Here is a 21,484-nt window from a genome sequence, read left to right as displayed (position 1 = left end):
GAGTGACAGTGCCTGTTCTTCTTTTGGGCCACTCTGCCATACCATTATTTTTCCTTCTTTTCTCTTTGTCAAATCTCTCTCCTACCACCTATTGCAGATATCACCTCAAGCAAGCACTGAAACATGTGCCTAAATCTGTCCTTATCTATTTAGGCAGGCTTATAATGTTAAAGATGCCCCTTCCTGAGCCAGGGTTCCCAGCTGCAGAACAGCTTCTCTCTGTTTGAACTGCCAGCCTTGATTGCACCCACCATTATTGACAGGAGCTGTGGTCACCCTCTCAGACATCCTGGTTTGCTAAACTTTAAGGAGCCTTTTGGAGGTCTTTTAGCAATGCCACTGTAGCACAAAGCATGTGCCTGTTGTTGTTCAGAGGTGAAGGCCATACCTTGGCAATCACAGCATGGAAGTGGTCATTCAGATAACAAAGAAGAGGAATGTTGTGCACACAGTCTGCCTGCGATTCCCTTCCCAGACTGTTTTCAGATGCGTTTGTATTTCTGACCTTCTGGCAGACATCAAAGGGGTATTAATGTCCTCTGTGTACAGGTCAATTTTAAATCAAAAGAGATAAGAAGGCATATTTCTCTTCTCCTGCTGTGCCAGCCATATCCCAACACCATGCAGCCCACAGATCACATTGTTAGTTATAGCTGGCAAACTACCGCTGGTTTGAGTAGCACCATATGTACTGCAAATGTTGTGTGGTTTGGTGGCAGCAGGGGACAAAGGAGAATCAGCTGAAGTGGTGCAGAATGCAGCGTCCAAGTCCCCATTGCCTTTCAGAGACCAGGGGTATGCTGGTTATTAGCAGTGCTTTTGCCAAGAAAGGTGGGACCAGATGATCCTTGTGGTCCCTTCCAAGCTGGTATTCTGTGGTTCCCCAGGAATTGTACTTTTCAGAAACGCAGGGTAGGGTTATGTTCCTCAGGCAGTGCAAGCCCTCAGCACTCCAAGGGGAAGAGGATGACAGGGTAGTGATACTCGCTTGTTCTGCCTAAATATATGTTAGGAGATAGCAGCTTAGTGCCACACTCTTGGCGTATATATTTGTGTGTGTGCGTGCGCGAGGTTTCCTTTTTGATGTGAAGCTAAGAGCACACTTAGCTGGAACAAACACATCCCACAGTGGAGAATCCACAGCTGGTAAGAAAGATGGCTGAGCAATATATTCTCTTATCATAGTCACCTTCCCTCTTCCTCTTGCAGAGGCTTCAGTGCCGAGCAGTACTGTGTTGCTAAGGAGACAGAGCAAAAACAGAAAGGAAGGAATCATGTTTGGGAGCAAGGAATTTGTGTTTCACACATCACTGTTTGACTCTCAGAATTAGGGCATCCTATTGTAGCATAAACAGTCCTTTCTAGGAAGAGCTGGGCTTGGGGAGGGGTGATGGAGAAGACTGTGATGGGCCCACGTACAATGTGCAGAGCTGGTAGAGGTGTAAAGCCAGAGGTGTGGAGCAAGGTCTTGTCTCATGGGCAGGACTAGAGACCAGCAAGCTGCTGTTTATTAATTTCTCAAGAAAGGAGTTTCCCTTGACAACTTACCCTGTGGAGCCTCTTCCACCACTGCCTCTAGTTCCAGAGGGGAAGAAAAAAATAGTGTCCACTGATCAATAGCTTTTCCTGACACTGTGATTTAGCTGCACAATTTTGTGGGGACTGTTTTAGTGTTGAAAATAAATGTCCACGTCCACCAGCCTTACCAAGAGACAGAACTAACCAAATTAGTCAGCAGGAAAATGTGAGGAATTAGTATTGTACCATTTTATTAGCTACAAATTAGCGAATATGATACCATTTTATTAGCTATAAAACTATTCTAGGGCTGAAAAATACACTAGATGCTAATACTGTGGTTATTGATGTAAAACAATGTATTGAATCCATATTTTTAACAGATCTTGCTGTACTGTGACTCAGCATACTTCTTGCTGGGTTGTATCTATAATAGGGACAATCAGAGAGAAAAAGCCTGGGTGGTGGTCTTAAGACTAATCCTAGGCAGAAGTGCCAGCTGGTGCGTGTCTTTTTGGCAGCCACTCAAGCTGTTGTTTTGTTTTGGCAGCCCTTGTAGCCAGCTGATGCTGCTTTCTCAGTTTAGAGTGACGAGAGAGATGTTGGTCCAAGGGGGTATTTTGGCACCCTAGGGCTAGAAAATTCGAGCTGCACTGAGCCTGCGGTGTTGAAAGCCGAGTGTCCATTGTCTTGCTGTGCTTCACATAGAAGCTTGGAGGAATGCAGCCTCCATCCTATTTTGCAGTCTTATCTTCTTAATTTTTGCCGCTCTGAAGGTATTAACCCCCTTGTAAACTGCTACAAACCAGCAGAGAAGAGCTTACTTGAGCAGAGCTCTGTACATCCACAAAAGATGAGTATCTAGCTCTTCTTGCAGAACTTGTCTTATTATGAAGTTTCTTTGTCTTAAAAATGCACCTTTCAATCACTCATCTCTGCATGTAGATGCAGCTGGATTGCTTATGCAGGGGAATACTGCAAAGATCCCCTAACTATATAAAACCTCTTAATTTTTATAGTTCTCAGCCTTTCTCTGCTTAGAGTATTTATCCTCTGTATGTTTAGATTGTTCTTTTTTTTATCTTTGCTTTTTGGCTTTTTTTTCTGAGTAGTTCAAGTCATTCTTTTACCTTCTTTCTGAAAAATACAAAATACTCAACTACAGCTTTTTGTAGGAAATACATTCAGTAACCACATATGAGCTATCCAGATTCTCACAATAAGCCATTTGGATATTCTTGAGACCCATATTGGTGGCTCTTTTATACTCTAAATCTGTGGGGCAGTGAAAAGACATTCCAGGCAGGTCAGTTCTGGAAGTAGCTTTACATGGTGCTCTGGGAGGCAATAAACCAGTTTACTCAAAAGCGGGTTTTTGTATGATATTTAGAATGTATGTTTTTTGCTATTAGTAAAAATAAATAAGCCAGTGTCTTATGGCCTGGGGTGGAAAGAAGGCAAGCCAAGATTTGCAGAGGACTTGGAAACCTTCTGGTTTTTAGTGCTCAACTTGAAATATCTAGTAGAAGTTTAATTTCTGAGAGTGTCTGAGTCCTGCTGCTCTGACTCCATTTCAGGGCTTTGGGGTGCAGTTTGCTCTCTGGTGCCATACGTGTCTTTAATGACACCGTGATGGTGGGTGTGAAATGAGTTGATGGTTTCAATCCCATTTCAAATGGGTATAAAGTCAAAAAAACTATTCTTGCTTACTGGCAGTCTTGATAAAATGGGGCTTATATTGCATGACAAGGAAGAAAAGCACTTGTCCTCCTGAGAACTTTTTCCTCTGATCACTCTGACAATATCTTGGTGGTGTGAAGTGCCTGAATTTGGCACTGTTCCTGCTGCTGTGGGCGCCCTGCAGCACGTCTACCACGAAGCAGCTGTTCTAGAATAGTGATTCCTGATTAACTCTTTGTGGCATTGCTCTTCTCCTGTATTTTATTCTGAGTATCTTAGCCCACTTCCCAAATGTCTTAAGTTATTTCAGAAGAAGTCACTCATAAGCCTTTAGAGAGGAAGTTAATCAAGAATAGATGCTTCATTTCAAATTCCTGCCCTACCTTATTCTCAATTAACTGCGTGTTTAGACCAGCCTTAAAACTCTACTAGTTCTCTAGGGCTGCCGCTCTAAGTCCATCTCATCAGCATCAATCTACATGTTCAGTATGTCAAAACATTGCATATTCTTATGAGATGGATTAAAATGCCTTTGTGGATAAAGAACACAAGTTGAAAGCTGAAGTCCTGGCATATTTTTTTCTGGTTTTACTACACTTCTTGTGTGATTTACAATTTCCTTGCCTTCTCTGTCTCTCAATTTTCACTCTTACAAAATAGGCAGAATACCTTATCTTCTCTCAACACCCTTCAGGGAGATAGCGTTCATCAACAGCCACATATTACCACCCAAATTCCCAGCAGAGAGAAAGGGAGAGATATGTAGCCTGATGGATTGTCAACCTCCAAACTCTGAACCAGCTTTCCTTCCAGTCTGCAGTTAGAAATGAGAATTCAGCTTTCAAAACTGCCATCATAATTCAGTGCTTGTTGCAGGTCTGGGCACTTGGGAAAGCTGGAGGTTTTTTCAGCAGGTGTTGCTGAGTACTTGAGCAAAACTGACTTGGTTTATTTATTCTTTTTATATGCATACACACACTTATACTAAATATATTATTTTATGCTATAGGTGCATAGATGAGCACTCTTCCCTGATGAAAGAAGTGAAAGAAAAAGGAGGGAGAGGAACAGAGAAAAGAGAGGTCTATTTAGCTGCCCAGGAGCCAGGATAGTTGGCCATCTGTGGTCACAGAGGTCAATTGCACAGGGTTTGGTGGCGATCCACGGATAACCTAAGGAATGTCTTTAAACATGGATATATATTTCCTCCTGTATATAAGGAGGAAGGAGCAGGAAACTGGCTTTTCCAAATCCTGTACTTATTTCATTTCCTACTTACTTTATTTTGCAGGTGTTTCTCCAGGTCTGATCACCTTGCCCTCCACATGAAGAGACACATCTAAAATATCAGTCACCTTGCCATGGATGTCACCTGAGCTCAGTGTTGTGAGTTGAAAGTGGAACTCAAGTTACAATGCGCTGCCTTGCAGAAGAGAACTCGATCACGTGTAATCCTCTGTACAGAGACCACACGCTCACACCGTCAGGCACCTAATTATACTTCAATACGTACATCGGTTCTTTATGCCTTGCCCCAGCTGGATGGGAGAAGATGCAGGCGAGGAAATGGTATAGAGGTGAAGTAAATGAGAAGGAACAATTGCTTACAGTACTTCGTCCCTCTCGGATTTGTTTCCTGTTTTTGCCAGTGGAAATCAAAGAAAATGGAGGAGGTTTCCCTGCAGGTGGATGGCAGGAAGAGGGGCTTATTTAACTCGCTTCTCAGTGCAACTCAATAGGAGAATAAATCGTCTTGAAGTTGCATATTTGTAGCACTAACTTTATTTTTAAATAGATGGGGGGAAAAAAATGACCTAGAAAACCAAATCCCAGTTTGGTAGCCAAAATTAACCTCTTGGTTCATTTGTCCTTTGTCTGAGAATCCCTAATGTTCAGTGCATCAGACTTCTCACAGACACTTTGACCTGTCTTGATGTTGGTTCTTCTTCCTAGAACTGAGCTATTGAGATCCTTTTAAGTCAATACCAGTGGCCTTAATGGCAGTAGACTGTGGAGTGACACTTGTGACACAAATACCCTTTTTTTGGCCTGAGTTTATGTAGACTTCACAGAGGACTATATTTTTGTTGGTCATTTTAATTTTAATTTTTGTTTTGGCTATTGCACAACATATGCACTAGGGACTCTGGAAGCTGCTGCCATGATGGCCAAGTGGCCAAGGGATAAAGCCCTGGGAAACAGCACCTAATATCTCTGTAGGCCTCACCTTATTGCCATAGCTAGGACTTCTTGTTTATTTGTTGAACAAAAACCTTTAAAAGCTTATTTGGAAGCTCAAACATTTTTTCTCTTTTCTCCACGAACAAGTGATCTTCAGAACTCCTTGTCTTCACCTGGATATCGGTCTGGGACTGGCCACACAGGCATGACTACAGGATTCCTTCCACATCATGTGAGCACGTTAGCCACGACCCACAGTGACTTAGAGATGAATTATGTTGCTTTTTCTTACTGTTCTTCTATTAACCAATTTAAAACATTAGACTTTTGTTTGTGTAAAGAGCACCTGCAGACGTTTTAATTTAAAGCTAATGTTTGTTGAGCATCTTACACACAAAAACAAAACAAAAGAAAACAAAGCCAAAAATCCTACTCCAGTCTCTGAGTGGGAAATCGAGAACTTCTTCCAAGTACGATGGCTTCATTCAGCTTTAGCCTTTTAAAGAAATTATCAAAGTCCTCCTTTTCCATTCATCAAGTTGATGCTGTAGCCCACTCCTGTATGAAAAAATGTAACAGTATGAACGGTAAAGGAAGGGTTGGATTTTCCATACAGCATTGAGGCTTTTCCAAATGATTGGTCTAAAGTATTGCTAACCTAGAGGTCCATTTGGGCCCACTCTATGAACCATCCAGGAGAAGTGGAGGTCTCATGCTTACCCTTCAGTCCTATTGATAATTTGATTTCGTTGGCTCAAAGTGGATTAAAGTCTTCATTACAAAAGAAAAACAAACAAAAAAAATTTATCTTACCATAACTTGCATTTGAAACTATTTGGCACTGGCCCTGACTCCAAAGACTGCATTTAGGACCATAAAAATGGCCTATACAAGCAGGCAGGTGGTCATTAGGTTGTATATTTTGTATATTCTGGGACCATCCCTACAAGATGTGTCTAGAAATGAAACAAAATGGCGCGTGGTCCACAAATGATTGCTGCTTTTTTATACTGTATTAGCCAACTGCCCTTCTTTGACTGTTTTGACTCATTGACTGTTAAATATTTCCCTTAATTTATATTTTGGGAGGGAAAAACTGTACTCTTAGGGGAAAAGTAACAAACAAGAAACTCGATAGATGTTTAAGAGCTGCCACCGGGATCCTTGGCACTTGAATTCTCAGCTTTTTGCAACCTTTGGTTCCAGTGAGAGATTGAATTTACTCAAAAGATGATGTTTTTCCTCACAGTTTTCACAAAACACTGTGACTGTCAACTGAACACTTTGGGTACAGGGGGGAAATACGATGTCTGGCCCATATGGTATGAAATATGGACCAAAATCTAACCATCTTTTAGGGACAATGATGTAACATTCGTGATAAGAGCATGAGAGAGATCAAGAGGGAGAGTGAAAGAAAGAAAGACAGAGAGAAAGAGAGAGAGAACGAATATTGAGTTTATTCCAAAGATTTAAAACTAACCCTACTCTATATGTGTATATATATATGCTTATATATATATATGTATGCATTTAAAATTATGGAGCACTGCTTGCTGACAATCTCGTATTTCTCTACTTCTGTATTTGCATACTTGTAAAGGCCATTCCACCCAGCTGTTCCACTGGGACTGAGGGCCCTAGAATCCAATTTGTGTTGGAATATATAGAGCATCCTGCCAGATGTCTAATGGGAACTGAAACCTCAGCTGTGTGAAACTGTAGAGGATCCAGTCAGTGCATTAGATTAAAAAAAAAAAAAAGGTAAGAGAGTCCTAGAATTTCATTACTGTAGTGTCCTAAAGTGTGTTCTCTCAAACCCCCCACTATCATATTCATTGGCTGTGAACCTGCATAAATATCCTCCTTTGACCTCTGAACACACCTGCCTTTAGACGTGCTATGAGCAGTCTACAAACCTTAATTATTAAATGACAGTTTAAATATTGGACTCTATTTAAAATAGGAAAAAAACCCAAGCAAGACTGTTTATTTACTTCCAGTTGTTATTTATGGTCTTGTTGACATCTTATTTAAATATGGCGGAACAAGGTCCCCATGGAAAAAAACGTGCTGAGATGTCTGATTATGTTGTTCTAGAGGCAGGCCTACAACTAAGTTGTGGATACAAGCAGCCTAAAAAACGTAAAAGAAAAGGGGGATAAGAGACTGAACCAGATTTCAGATTTCTCAGGCTCTCTCTGTAGCAGGTCTTGAACTCTAAAGCCAAATTTTGAGCTTTGCGACTATCTCTTCTATTGTAAATGGAGATATTTTTCAACTATATACATGGTGTACTCAATCTCTGGACTTCAATTTTAGGGTGCTCATATGCAAGTGTCTTAGTCATTGCTGAAATTTTGAACCATCACTGGTGTTTTGTAGAAGAAAGCTCCGTCTTGGAAAGGCATAATTAGTGACACATTCCAGGATTGTTGTTTACAATGCCCAGTTTTGTGTCTTCACAGATATTTTAAGCTGTGCACTTCAAACTTGTATAATCTGTAATAGCTGTTTGGGCCTGTGTCTCCTTGCTAAAGTTGTACAGTTGTCTTCTCTTTGTAAACTATGAGTAGAAACAGGCCAATGAGGAAAGGCTAATCCTCTCCGTAAAGCTTCTTGGAAGCGAACCCATAAATAGATGATTTGCTAAAAGTTGAGGACTGAGTGATGCAGCTGTAGAAAGGAGAAGCTTAACTGTGTTTCCTTCATGCCAGATTTATGCGTATTTGCAAAAGAGGAGCCATTATAAAAAAGTCAGATTGTGGTTTCCAAGATGACAAAACTATAGGATGAGAACAAATTGAGACAGAAGTCTCACAAAATAGTGTATGTAGAGAAAGCATCTAAAGCAAATATGAGGTTTTGTGAATAGCTAAATAATATTTTGGAGCAGAGCACTCAATCATAGAATCATGCAGGTGGGAAGGCACCTCCAGAGCCAGTTTGGCCAACCTCTATCTAGAGTTGGTTGCTCAGGGCCATATCCAGCTGAGTTTTAAATATCCCCAGGGATGAAAATTCTACAACCTCTCTGTGCAAGCTGGTCCAATATTTGGCCACCTTTACAGTAAAAATAAAAATGTTTAAAATCCGTGTGACAAGTAGGAGTTTTCCATGTTCCAACTTGTTTTCGTTGCCTCTTCCGCTACACACCTCCAAGAAGAGTCTGGCTTCTTCTCTGCACCCTCTTAGAAATTTATAGATAGCAATAAGATCTACCCTTGCCCTTCTCTTCCTAAGACTGAAACCTGTCTCTCAGCCTCTCTTCATCCATCATGTGTTCCAGAACCTGATTTCCATGGTGACTCTCTGCTAGGCTGACTCCAACGTGTCAATACTTTTCTTGTAACCAGGAGACCAAAATTCCAGATCAAGGGGTACTCTGCACGTTACATTGTTGATATAATTTGTTTATTCTAGATTTTCCCATTATCTAATTGAGACAAGCTATACTCCATGGTGAGGTTCATTTAGGAAATGCCAGTATCAAGATTTTTCTAATGAGGTTTGTTGAATCTCTGTATAAAAATATGCTTATAGAAATATGCTTTCCATATGGCTGGCTTGAGACCTGGCAAGCAAAATTCTGTTTTCTCAACATAATCATTGCTGGTTTACCTTAAACTAAAAAAATATATTGTTTCACTCATACTATATTCTGTACGAAGACACATGATGCTGTATTTCAGTCACTTTGTAGTCCAAAACAACACTTCAGTGCATCTTTGTTCTGTTTGGTTTTCCCCTCAGGAGATAAAGCGCAACCTAAAATACCACATGTATTTTATAAAGATCGGTCTAACAGAAGAGAGGATTCCAAAGTCCAGAGTGTTTTTCATTATCCCAGAGTTGTGCTTTTTCAATAGCCAGTACTCAGTCTAGAAAATTGTGTTACCTGGATAAATTGGCAAATGAAGAAAAGAGAGGACAGACTGAAATCCCAAATTCTTTTGATGTCTTGGACAAGGCCTTGAGCAGTCCATTCTAACTAAACTGTGTTTTTAACCAGGGGTTGAATTAGGTGACTTCTAGAGGTACCTTCCAACATTAATTTTTCTGTGTTTCTATGATTCATTTCAGAGCTCTCACTCATTAAATGTGAACTGGTTCTAGTTCTTTCCAGTCTTGTGCTGGTGGAACAGACTGTAGGGTTTCTCTCAAACTCTGATAGTTTCATCCTTATTAAATTTTATAAGGCTTCTTCATGAGAGAGACTTGGAGAGGAGGAAATCTTAAAAACGAAACCCAAACCCTTAGCAAACCAGTTTGAAGCAATGTCATACCAGGAGATGTGTTACAGCTACAGGGACCAACCAAATATTATGGAGAGAAGTTTGCTAGTCTGGAAGACTATGATTTCCAGGACCTGAAATCCAAGCCAACATATATTTCTACAAAGGTGAAGATTCTTTTTTTCCATTTGTTCTTATTTTCCTAAGACTTTTTGGAATTGGGTTTACTGTTTTTTTTAGGCTAGCACATTTTTGCTTAATACATGGAAAGCACTGACCAAACACAGATGGGGAAGAAGAACCTGAATGCAAGAGGAGCCCCCAGGTCCTTGCTTTTTGAACTGTTTTAACCTGAGGAGAAAAAAGAAAACTAATCACTAGGGTGTATGGCTAAGTTGCAGCTGATCAATATGATAGTTGCAGTGATTGAGCATATCATACCTGTGATCTGTCTGATATCTGCAGAATCAGGCTTTCTCCCTCATTTTTACCTGGCCCTAGACAATTTGGGCTTTTTAGCTGTCTCTAACACAAAGGTTGCTCCTTTTTAACGTAGTTTATCTGTGTACAAAAGATGTCATAATCGGTGCTTTTGACAAAACTGATGAAAATCCAACTTGCTTAAGTGTTCCTTTTCTTTGCCTGTTCCCTTAATGCGTGTCAAAATCTTTAAAAAAAATTAAAAAGACGAAAATGTTGTAAGTAATGTTACCAGGCCAGCACCCAGTGGCTCAAGGGCTTTTATTCTTGATTTCATTCAGGACTTGGCACATCCCATCATACCATCCAGTAAGACTGTTTTCAAGCTTTCACATTCTGGGTGACGCCTCTAACCCAACGCTCTTTTAAAGTACTTTTTGCTGATTTCAGATATAATTGCACTTGCAAAGATCCCTACATGCCAAGAACAAAAACAATGACAATAACTCTATTTAACTCTGTCTTGAATAAATGAAAAGTATTTTCTCCTAAGATACTACAACTAATCATTGACAAGTCTGCCCTGTCTTTCATTAGCATTAAATCTACACCTTCTTGAATGATCATTTCCAGATCAAGCTTGAATATTCTTCCTTTTGTCACATTTGTGTCTCTTTTTATCAATAGTTTAGGGATGACTACTGCAGTCTTTCCCCTCCACAGCTCTACACTGACTTCAGTGACAAGATTTAGCATTGTAAAAACAGTAAGATCTGGCCTACCAGGTACTAAGATCTGTCTTGTAAAGCCGAGACTTTCCTCCTCTCTTAGAGGAAGAAGTCCAAGATGTACTATATAAGTTATATATATAATGATGTAGTTGTATATATAAATTATATACCTAATAATGTGGAGACAGGAGGTAGGCTGCCTTTATCACCTCAAGAATGCGTTTCCCTACCTGAAAACTTCCAAATGCAGGTGTCATTTTTCAAACAGGGTTTTTATAGTTTTCCTTGATGCTTGTTAATGGCATTTTTGGTGTAATAATTAAAGTTGGAACTCTTTGCGGTTTTCAAAACGAAAGCTTTGATGATTTTTTTTTTAAGTGCTTTGGTCCTAACGTCTATATACTGCCAGAAAACAGGTTCTCCACGCTGTCTCTGTGTGGGAGTGGCTGGACACCAGTATATACCATATATACCTACACAGAAGAGGAGACTGAGCTACTGACTCACAGTTTGTAGTAGCCAACCGTGCCTATTGCTTTGATTTAGGGAGGGCACTTGCTGTTGCCACCGCATTTTAGGAATCATGTCAGCTTCTGTAGGCAAGTTTTCGACGATGCTGGGAAATACATGTTGCTGTGTACTGTGAATGAGTAGGCTGCAAATTTGGGGATGGGGAGGGGAGGTGGGAAGGGAGTGGGAGGAGGGCTTAGCATGTACACACTAAAAGTGAGCTAGAATGGACAGAAAGGTGACAATTTTAGCCTTTATTGTTGGGCTGTTGGGGAAACGAAAAGCTACCACGCAGTCCCTGGAAGGCCTGATGGCTGAAGGGCTGATCTTTATATTTTGCAACATCCATTTTACCCGTTGCTCTGTATTTTAAACCCCAGGCCTGTTGGATTCTGGAAGTACATCAAAACACTGCTTTAAACACTACTTTGTTACCAAGGCCGTGTCTCTACCAGGGAAGCTGCCCTATGTTAAAATAATCAGTCAAAATCACTTTGCAGCCGTACCTATGACTCGATTGCCTGGACTGAGTTTGCGTTGGCATCCTATGCAGTTCAGCTAGAGTGTTAAGAAATGCTTCAACCAATTAAGATACCTCTACAGGAAGGTTCTTGCACCAATCCAAGTACCTATTTTGAATTCACTGCATATCAACTGTGACAGCTTTTCTATTAGAAACAAGGCCTTAGTTTAGCATGTCTGCACATCTAGTTGAAAAAATAACAATGCAGGCTGGTTTATTTATTTTTGGTTTGTTTGCTTTGCAAAGTGGCCTGTTTTCTTTCTTGTACTTTGAAACCTTTCTTGTTCTCTAATACACATTCGATTTTTGTTCGGGGGATTTTTTAAGCAACAACAACAACAACAACAACAAAGTATGAATGCTCCCTATTAAAAACAAAAAAACAACAAAAAAAAAAACCAACACAACATTGCTTGAAGGACTTTCATTTTGCACTATAATTTTTCTTTTACCAGATGTGTCTGATAAGTGCATTTTGGAAATGCCCTCGGTCACGTTCTCTCAGGCCTACTCTGGTATTTCTAATATATCACAGAAGTACCCAATCTTGTAGCCCTCAGTTCTGCCTTTTTTTGACATTTTATTTTTTTTAAGCTTTTTATATATATATATATAAATATATTACTTTGTCAGTTTTTTTGCTGTACAAAAAGTCTTAAGATTTAAAAATATTATTTGTATTATATGATGGTGGTATGTTAATGTTACAAAATTATTAATGAAGAAAAAATTTATTTTTGTTACTGGTCTGTTTCATAATTCTTTTTTAAATTGGTATATTGTAAGATATCTATGCAAAAATGTTATGTGACGCATTTTTATTTAAGAATGTAATATGTGTAATAAACAGTAGAATGTGTTTGGCCCGAGAGTGTTCAGCGTGCCTTGTATATCATTTCTTTATGAAAACTTGTGTGAACAGTGAAATGGCTTTTGAATATCAGTTAAGGCCGTGGTTCTCTAAACTTCTAAGTACGCTTTAGCTTATCAGAATTACATTTTTGATTTAAATAATTTATTTGGTTGTAATGTATTTTATAGCAGTTAAGTGTAGCTCCTATTCATACCCTATCGCATATTGCTTTTGGGAAAGATGCTCAAGAAGGAAGTTCTTATTCCTAAAAGCCGACCAGCTTTCCATCTAGCTTGTAATCCTGCTTCTGTTGGAGCCAGTGACCTCTGTTATCTGACATATTACACTGGTTGAAGATTTTAGCCGGTGTTATTTTTGTAAAAGATGACAGAGAACACTTGCACTGCATTTTCCATGCTTTACTTTGGAAACATTTATCGGTCAGTGATCAAAACAGGACTAGACTTGGAGGCTCCTGAGCAGCCTGTCTCAGGACTGTGCTGTTGTTCTCCTTCCCTTTAACGTCTGCAAAATTGCGAGTGCAATTGAATCCACCTGGATGCTCAAGTACTAAAAATGCATTTAGGCAGTAAAAACAGTCATTCTGAGCACAATTACTTTGCAGTGTCGTGGCATAAAATGAAATTAGTTTTTCAAGTCAGGCCCTTATCCCTTTAGGTTTTTGCTGCCTTGTGCTCGCACACTGCAGCAACATGAATGAGCACTGCACATGGACACCCTGTGAGGCTCATCTGACACAAACTTGTTCGTATTTCTGGGACAACAGGACTCACTCGCCTTGTTGGGATTGTTAGGATTGTTTATATCAGACAGAGGGTAGGATTTCCCTCCTGACATCTGCATCTAGAAGCCAGATGACCATTCTAACCTACTCATTTATACTCCCTCTGTAGCTAATGAAGAGAGACATATCCAGAAGGGACTTACTCCAGGGATGAGCTGGATGCAAAAGGATCTGAGGTGATGTCAAGCGTTTCTGGAAAGCCACCTGGTGAGTTGGAAGAAAAAAGTCCCAGTGATGCCCATGGCTGCTCTGGTCACCCAGGTTGTACCAGGTGTTTGATGATGGGCATAATTAGTAGTGTTTGGGTATATATAGCTCTTGAGCACTGGAAAAGGGCTCAGCACTGGTCAAAATTTTGGGCTTGTGTTCCAAATTATCAAAAGCACATTGCTCTGGCTCCTTCAGTGTAGCAGTGATATCTTGGTGTCTTTCTTAGCGTGAGTGGGGCAGTCAGTTGTCATACTGTTTTTGCAATCCTACCGTGAAATTACAAGGCAGAAAAAAAAGATCTCTTTGTTGTAGATTGAAGTATGATGTAGGTATGAATGGAGTTGTGTATGACACAGAATTCTAGCTGCCAATAGAATTTTTACTTTATAGTGTTTATCTTCTAAATACAAGGTCCAGGTTCCTTCACTTTCTCTCTTCCTTGAAAACCTCTTGAAGCTTTTAGCGTCTCACTGACCTTGAGCTTTCTGACAATTATATGTCTGTATGTCTAGACAAAGACCCTCCTAGTGTAATTTAGTCCTTTGCTCTCCACCTGAGAGAGGGACTTCCAGAGACCTCTGGAACATCCTTCTTGAAGGAAACTTTGCCCTGTATTCAGCTGGTATGAATTGGAGGGAGGATTATCAATTACAGATAAACACATAACCAGGAACTTTCAGAAAATACGATGCTTTACTGTCATACACTTCCCCTTAGGTTATTAGTCTGCAGGAATAGCTGTCAGACACTACCCTGGGCAGGAGGCTAGGGGAAAAAGATACTGTGAAAGAAGTCCTTCCCTCTGAAATTGTTCAGGTAGCACACAGCCACGCACCTTGGGCAACTCGCACTTCCAGGGGGTGGAATTCTCTAAGGAAAGAAAAGAAGAATTTCTTCACTTCTAGGGTGAGACTGCACATGACCATCCTATTGAGCTCATCTGATGCAAACGCATCATGTGCAAACTATGTCTGAAAAGTCAAGCAAAGTTTGCCTGTTTTTACAAATATTTTTAATAGTCTGGGCTTAATTATTCTTTTAAAATATGTCAGTCAGTTTTTTATATGAAATAAACAGTTTTTCATTAACAGTTTCTGACCACCTGGCTGGCAGTCTTTCCAGAAGCCCAGTCACAAACCACATCTCCTGACTGACGGCTTGTGGGCCTCATTGTGTTCCTCTGTGGTGCTGAGAGCTGATGAGGGTTATTGGAACTATTGCTTCTAGGGGCCTTCCGTGTATATGGCTTGTCCATTGACTTCAGTTTTCTGCAGCCCTTTTGTCTGAAACTGTAGAACATATCCCATTTTTAGAGGCCCTTCCTTATGTACCCCTGTGCTTGGTTTCAGATTATTTGCCTCTCTTTGCCTGGTTAATGTTCAGTGATGGAGAGGCACTAAAACCAAGCAAGATGAAGCTGTGCTGTACCTACCTGGTCTCGAGTTTAAAATTTCAGAGCTTTTGAGGCTTTTCTGACCTCAGTCAAATTTACTTCTATCCACTGGATTTCCCCTGGAATTTTTGGGGGTGCAAAATTACCAAAATCATCTCAAACAGGTGGAACAGAATCATTGTATCTGAAATTCAACTTGAATTCCCCAAATGATATAGAGTGTGGACTGGAAGACAGAGTCCTAATCCAGGCAAATGCTTTCTGGTCCACAGCTCCTATCTAATATTTCTAATTTACTGAGGTAATCAAAAGGCACTTTGCCCCTCAGGATCCAGTCTAGTTGATATTAGCAAATCTGGGACCAGTACTACCAGTTCTAACCGGTACAACCAGTACCAACCAACTTTACTTAACCCTGTAAGTAGAGAGAAGTATGGTTGAGTGATACCATTTTAAAAGTATTTTGGGATATCTAGGAAGGATCTTAGAGAGATACAAACTTTTCTACAACAAAAGCTTGTTACCCTTTTGACAGAAAGCTGCAGAATAAATACATGTTCCTAAACTTAAGTGATGAGAATCTTTGCCTTCTGAGGTGAATATTTTGATCCCTAAAATATATGATTCTTTCCACCTCTTTCCTGTGACTCTGAAGTACTGTGGCTAGCTGATGATGCAGAAAGAGATGCTACAAAGAAGGTAATTTGGAAGAGGAACGAGGGCACAGCCCTCATAGTCAGGACAATCACTAACACTCTGGGAATCAGCAAGAGCTGCCAGAGTGTAACGTAAATGCGTTTCACAAGCTGTAGCACGGAATGGAAAGCCTCAGATACAGATCGTCATCTCTGAGAAGTGTGGAGATGGTCCACTTAACAGAGGTTCAAACATTAGCAATAAGTAGTGGGGAGAGGATTTTTGCCAAGCCCAAGGAGGATGGTGTGAAGTATCATTTGTTATTACAGAATTCTGTGCTAAATCCAGATGTAGGAATTTACAGCCTCGTCTGCAGAGGACTTGAGTTTACTTTGACACCAAATTAGGTGTCAAAACCAAATCCATGTAACTGTAGCCATTTGTTGTAAGTGCAACAATCAGTTTTCTCTAAGACAGAGAGTGACTTCATTATTCTGTGTGTTGATTTTTCGGAAAAGAATTTATAATTAGTTTCAGAAAAATCCATTATTCCAGGAGAAGGATATGACCCTCAGACAGCTCCATAATTCATTTGTCTGATTATGGTGCTAATTATCTTACAGTGCAATGGGACTGAAAACAAGAAGCATCTGATGCCAAAATTACTTTCTGCTCATTATTGTTTTGGTTTTGCTTTGTTTGGGGAAAAACTATGGATGGTGAAAATACTAGATAAATCGAGGATGTTTATGATTCTTCCTTCACATGCCATGTGACTCATTTCTGACCCTGAAGAGCTGTTTGAAATGGAGGACTAGAACAGTCTCTGCACCGCTTAAATTCAAGGCTTATTGATTCTAACTCCCTTTAGTTAGAAGGGGATTGGACTAGATGATCTTTCGGGGTCCCTTCCAATCCCTAACATTCTGTGATTCTGGGATTCTGTGATTAGTTGTGCCAGGCATCGCCAGCTGTGGAGGTGGATACACGTCTATTAAGAACCAGACCGACATCTATTTTGTGTGCTGGCAGCTGTCATCGCGAACACATAATCGCCATCAGCGTGACTGCTGCTTTGTGTGTTGTCCCACACATATACGTATATATTTATATATGTGTAGATGCATATATGTTTAGGGATGTTCAGGTTCTTATGTTCCCTTCTAAGCTTCGTGGTGGTACTATAATACAATCCTTAAGAACATTCTTCTACCTGTTGTCTGGTGATGTGAGAGGAGGAGAGGAACAAAGCTCTTCTGAGTGTACTATAGTGTTAAGATGCCTTGTCTGCCAAACAAGATACTCCTGTAATACTGTAAACCTGTCACTTTGGTCCAAACTCAGAGTTGGAATTCAATGCCTAAATATTGGTATTGGGAGGCTTTAGCCTCCCAGCAACTCCCTAAACAAGGAATGATAGCATTCCTCTACCAGGCAGGAGTACCCGCAGGAGTGAGATCATCAGATTGCAAAGAGACAGAGGCCCCGGGCAGACTCCCCTGGTCTCACCTGTCCGCAAATCTGTTATAACATCGTGTTGTTCCTGGTTCATAGCACCTTCAATCAAGTTATACCCTATTAAACACCGACTTCTCCTTCATTGGCTACCAAACCGTGAAGTGACAGTGGCAACACCATGATATTCAAATACAGTACGTGAAAAGTGCTGTGTGACCGTAGGTTTCCTCCCCTTGTTTCTTTTCACACAAAGACATGTAAATGTAAGGGAACATATATATTTGAGTCTGGGCTGAGGCCATACTGATGTGATACTGTACATACTTTGTGATGCTAGTGCACCTTTACTCTCATGTAGAAACTGGCGGTGAAACTAAGAATTCCTTGACAAGAGTGACTGTGGGGATCAAACGTTTCAAGGCAGGGATGTAACTGCTACGAATATTATTTGTTTGGTAGCAAGAGGATTTTTTTGCAGATAGATGTGGAAAAGGTATGCTGTACATCTTTAAGAGCGCTTGAGAGCATCAGTACATAATCCAGTCTCTTCCTTTCTTGGAGATTGCAGATGTTAAGGTTCATGGTCCACAGATATATAGAGGAGGAAAAAGGAAACGAGAATATTAGGTAGCAGTTAGTCACTCTGTTTTTGGAAAGAGGTCATCTCCAAAGAGAGGAAGATGTTAAGTCCCAGTGTGTGTCTGAGCAGACAGGTTTTTATGGATCAGTCTTCCAGGCTGAATACAGGAATAAATTCCTTCTTCTGAAAAGCTAACCCTAGCCTGGTGTCTGATGTAAGGACCTTTTAAGCTGCTAGGCAAGTTTTCAACTTAAATAGAGTTTAGGTTGCAACCTTAATTCTCAGTCCTGAGTATGGAGATTTTTTGATTCATGCCAAACTTATTTTGCCATACAATAAAATAGATTTTTTAAAAAAAAAAGGTGCTAAAAGACAACCAACCTCATTATAATATTTCTGTTTGCACCCGTTCTTTTGGCCCCAAAAGGAGCAGATTCCTGCCATGGTTCTGTTCTGCTGCAAAGTTCTGATTTTAATAAGAGCAGGAGGAGGCATATAGAGAGCGTAACATTTTCTGCAGGGGACTAGTCCATGCTCAGCATTAATAATGTGGCAAATTAACAGTCTCCTCTAAGAACTGCGCTGTTGCATGATGACAGCCCAGTGTGCTATATTTCCTACAAACCCGTAGTTTATGACTAATACTCTGGTCAGATGTTACACATATGTTCATGTCACAGATTACCAAGTGGCTGTAACAATAGCTTTACATCGACTTTTTCTTTCAGTTTATTTTGTTTTTAATTTTTTTTGTTTTAATTATCAGTCCACCTCGACCGCTGCTTTTTTCTCATCCAACCCCCAGCCCCCTCCCCACGCATCACGCTGTGTGAAATCTTTCCAGCAAGACCTAAAACCATGTGATATTCTCTTGGATTCGAGTTTCATGTGGAATTTCAAGCTGAGAGAGGCCTCAGGATAGAGCACTAACTGACAGGGGGACGGCGAGGCATTCGGGATCGCGTAGGCGTGCAGAGATGAGGAACCGGCGCTGTTCAATATGTTTTTAATGAAACTAATAAATACAGCCATCGAATGAATAGAGCTGATTGACACTGGGAGTTCCTAGTTCCCCCCCCTTCCATCTGCAGCCTTTTCAGCAGCAGAATAGAATGAAGAAATTTAAAAGGATACTGGGACACGTATTTTTCAAAGAAACGTTATACAGAATTGCGAGCAAAATGGTGGATAAAAGAGAAATTGTTCTTTTTCTACAGAAAGCCTTACAAGGTTTTCCCATGTTCTTTCCACAGAAAAGAATCAAACCCTCTCTCACAGTTTCCAGTGAGCCGATGGAAAGATCAGTAATGGAACAGCTGAAAAAAAATTCCAAGTAGAAATTGTTTTTCATTATCATTTTTGTGACAGGAAAAAATTGCTAGGAAAAAAAATCAGCTGTCCCACTGCTTTCAAAAGAAGAGAAGTGAGCTTTGAAATGTCTTGATGATAAAGAGAGAGCATTTCCAAGGGAAAATGTAGCCCTGATCAAATTATGGAAAGGGGTTTCCAGGCACACAGCGCTGATCTCATTGCACCACGCAGGATCAGGCAGGATCAACCTGAAATCATGGCGGTATATCCTGAAACAAGCAGTGAGGCAGGGGGGTTGTTTGAATATAGGTAGGTGGCCAAAAAGAAGATGCTATCAATGTCTTTTAAAAAAAAGCTTAAAAATAATACCAGGTGAAAGCAGAGTGTATGGCAGGGGAAGGAGAACTTGACGTAATGGGTATTTCTGAAGAATGAGGGAGTGTCAAAAATCAATGCCTTGTTGTAATACGTACTATAATCTGTAGACCAAGGACAGGTCAGGTCACAGAAGGAGGGGAGGAAGGGAACTCTGCAGCTGCAAGACAACATTGGATCTATATAGATAAGATTTTAGTAGGTGAAGAAAACCAGATAGTAAAATATTTATCTATTAATGGTTGACAAGGAGCAACTATATATTAGGAGTAAATAAAAGGGACCACAGCATAACCTCCTCTGGGTAAGAAGCATACTGAAGAGTAGCGTGCCAGCATTAAAATTGGAAAGGAGGAATTTTCTTATTAAAAATACAAAATCAAACAGAGAAACGAATGAACAAGCCATAGAGCTGCGAGTGAGGATACTTGGAGTCTTAGGCTGAGGAAGGAGTTTTATGCTGAGTAACTCACAGTGATCACAAATCACATAGAGTCCATTTTAAAGACTCGATTATCTGATGCCTGCTTCCCTACCCTCTTGCCTCACACCCTAATATTACAGTGAAATATTTGCCGTGATATCATTCCTTCTGCTGTTCCCCTTTAAATCTCCCTCCCACTGAACTGTTATAGCAATAATCCAGCTGTTCTCTTGCTGCTCTGGATATATGCAGAAGACTCCCACGCCATTGTACAGATGATAGACCAGAGTGCCTTGAAGCATCCGTGAGCTGCTTTACCTTAGACATGCCGAAATCAATGAATCCACAGAGGTTTAGGTCAAACATGTGTACAAGTCTTTGTACTGAGCCTCTAAATCGCATGCAAAAGTGGAAAAAAAAACCCAAACAAACCAACCCCCCAAAACCATAACAATACAAACAAGCCCAAACCAAAATAACACCAAAACCAACCAACCAAACCAATATTTTTATTCCACAGCTAGGTTAGTCTTGCCGGCTCCCTAGTGAATCCCACGAATATCCAAATTAAACTGAAGTAGTTCAGAAGAGGTTTTCTGTAACTCCCACTTCTCACGCTGGGTCCTGAGTACACAGGTGCTTGGTGTGGATCGCACTGAGTGGGCAGCAAAGCTGAGCTCTGACAAGTCGACTACAAATGCGTATGCCAGGGTCAAATTCACTGGGATCAGCGAAAGTTTTGTCTTAGCAGTGAAAGTGAATCAGAGTCGCCTCTGGGCTAATCTGTTGTGAATCCTTGTCCTGTTGATTCTAGGAGGATGAATATTTCTTTGAAGTAAAGAAAAAGGAATCAGGAAGAAAAATAATGGTAATAGCACCCAAAAAAATCATTAATTAACCCCCCCTCCTGATTTTTACTTCTTTGTACTAGGGGGCTGTCTATTTAATCAGGGAGTTTTAAATGGATGAGTGGTTTTTACTGTCACGAGTGTGGCTATCAAGCAATATTCTTCAGGTTTTATGTATCCTATGGATTATCAAGCTGGAAACCTTGTGATAGAATGAACCTTCGTGAGTAACCCTTAAAAGCACATGAGATTGTCTTTAAGGAAGTGACCAGACCCCTTGCAAGTATTTCAAGCAAAATACACCCAGCCTGAGATCCTCCAGTTCAGGAATCACATTCCTAGAATTTTGTTCCCAAAATCGGAACTGCTGCCAACCTTAGGGCTGGATCATATTTCCGTGAAAACCAGAATCATTGCATTGGCTTTACAAGCAACACACGCAGGCTCTAAATGTCTGATTAAAGCATGAGAACTCTTTATTAAATGATTTTTGAAGTCTTGGCAACGTATTTCCACGTTTGCAACAAGTGGGAATGTTTTTTGCCATGGTCACAAACACATAAAATCAGGGTGCTATTCAAAAGATGTCCTGGAGCCTTAGGAAGGATAAAGTTTTGCATGACAGTTTTCTTTTTTCCTCTTCTGTTCTGTTTTACTTGCTCTTTGCAAGGCTCCTTGGTGCTCATTCATGGTTTTCAAAAACATAGTTAAGTAGTTCATTTATACAAGACAAACATCAATTAAAAAAACAGGTTTGGTCTTACATATGCTTAGACCTCAGGCTCACAGAGAA

The 21,484-nt window shown here is 40.3% G+C and overlaps 1 protein-coding gene across 6 annotated transcripts in view; it reads left to right on the top strand.

The window, feature by feature from the left end:
* Window positions 1-11,418, top strand: part of KLF7 (KLF transcription factor 7) — a 58,700-nt gene extending 47,282 nt beyond the window's left edge. For 2 of the 6 annotated variants that reach the window (XM_082055145.1, XM_082055144.1), the window contains one exon: window positions 4,490-11,418. In XM_082055145.1, the coding sequence (XP_081911271.1) occupies window positions 4,490-4,527 (38 nt within the window). In that variant the 3' untranslated portion in view covers window positions 4,528-11,418. The remainder of the gene's footprint in view (window positions 1-4,489) is intronic. The other 4 variants (XR_014184285.1, XR_014184287.1, XR_014184284.1 and 1 more) reach the window with 4 other exon arrangements.
* The last annotated feature ends 10,066 nt before the right edge of the window (window positions 11,419-21,484 follow it).

This window comes from Streptopelia decaocto (genome assembly GCF_964273445.1).
Source record: "Streptopelia decaocto genome assembly, chromosome: 6".
NCBI classification, from domain to species: Eukaryota; Metazoa; Chordata; class Aves; order Columbiformes; family Columbidae; genus Streptopelia; species Streptopelia decaocto.
Note: the sequence above shows the minus strand (reverse complement) of the source record. Positions and strands in the feature narration are given on the sequence as shown.